This window comes from Anneissia japonica, unplaced genomic scaffold (assembly GCF_011630105.1).
Source record: "Anneissia japonica isolate Jap-2015-1 unplaced genomic scaffold, ASM1163010v1 scaffold110326_len10072_cov91, whole genome shotgun sequence".
NCBI classification, from domain to species: Eukaryota; Metazoa; Echinodermata; class Crinoidea; order Comatulida; family Comatulidae; genus Anneissia; species Anneissia japonica.
Window position 1 is genome coordinate 8,687 of NW_022700725.1, and position 1,386 is coordinate 10,072.

Here is a 1,386-nt window from a genome sequence, read left to right on the forward strand (position 1 = left end):
TTGGCTGGGGGCCAGGGGGCCGCCTAGGGCCCCCGGTTTTATTACTTATTTGATAGGCATCGAGTTACTATAATATGACTTCATGTAGTCTATGCTTTCTAATGTTGAAATCAGCTTCCAAAACCAAAACATTTTGAATAAAGCAAGAAACAAAGAGTATGCAATGTACAGTAACAATCGAATTTATTTTCAAATCCTTATTCTTGAAAGTGAAATTATATATTTTGGAAATTTTGCATTAAATCTGTCAACCACGCTGTCATGGTCGAGGTTGCTTCACCTATCACGATGTATTCCAACCATCATGAGGCTATCTAAATGAGCATTTGTCATAACAGAACGCAAATTATTTTTAATTAGTCTCATTGAATTATTATTATTATTATTATTATTGTTGTTGTTGTGATGAAAAATTAACACAAACAATATGTTGGCTGAACGAACAATAATACATTATATTATGTAAATATTTTTTTTATTTGTTCCCTGACAAAATATATCGTCTTCACCGACGGGGGGGCTATGCTTCCCCTACAGGGGGCTATAGCACCCCCAGCCTTTCCCCCTGGCGCCACCACTGCTTCTAGTGCATCCTTCATGCATAAGTTTTTATCATGAATTATGGTATTATGTGCGTTATTACATGAGTAAATATATTACATTTATTCAGAATTTTCACAACAATTTACATATTACATATTGTTAACATAGGCATCAAAAGGTATACAAAACACCAAATATACAAAACATACAAACACAGAATACCAGGTCGCCCAGAACCCCCAGCACCTAACGGAAGGGAAAATGCCCCAATGAGCATCATGCAACAGTAATAATGCTGTGCACCATCAGACACCCCTCACAGTGTACTACCCCGAAAGTTGCCAGTGATCATGGGCGACTCTCAAGATATAAATTTATTAAAAAAGGTAAGGTTTATACATCTATAACTTACTCCAAACAAATACCAATAAATGTGTATTGTTCTTGTGAGTAGGATACTGGCAGATTAGAATATAAACTAATCATTTAATAAAGCATATTGTAACCATTAGATTTTATTATTATTATTTTATTATTATTATTATTATTATTATTATTATTATTATTATTATTATATTATTATTTTATTATTATTTTATTATTATTATTATTATTATTATTATTATTACTATTATAGAGTAGGGTCTACCTGCAGAGGAAGATAAATAACGGTGACATCATGAAAATGAAGACACAGAGAATATACACAGCTATCAGGTAGTCAGGTACTGATGATGATGCATTAACGTTACCTGGTGATGATGCATTAATGTCACCTGTAAATGACAAATTTATTTGAAAAAATAATGTAAACAAGCACTTGTTTTAAAATGTTGTTGTAAT

The 1,386-nt window shown here is 32.2% G+C and overlaps 1 protein-coding gene across 1 annotated transcript in view; it reads right to left on the reverse strand.

Annotated features, from left to right (window-relative positions):
* The window catches only part of LOC117103410, a gene marked incomplete at its 3' end in the record, with an annotated part of 2,906 nt that extends 1,582 nt beyond the window's left edge, over positions 1 to 1,324 (reverse strand). The window contains exon 1 of the mRNA XM_033243949.1: positions 1,193 to 1,324. Within this exon, the coding sequence (XP_033099840.1) occupies positions 1,193 to 1,224 (32 nt within the window). The remainder of the gene's footprint in view (positions 1 to 1,192) is intronic.
* Between the last annotated feature and the right edge of the window lie 62 nt (positions 1,325 to 1,386).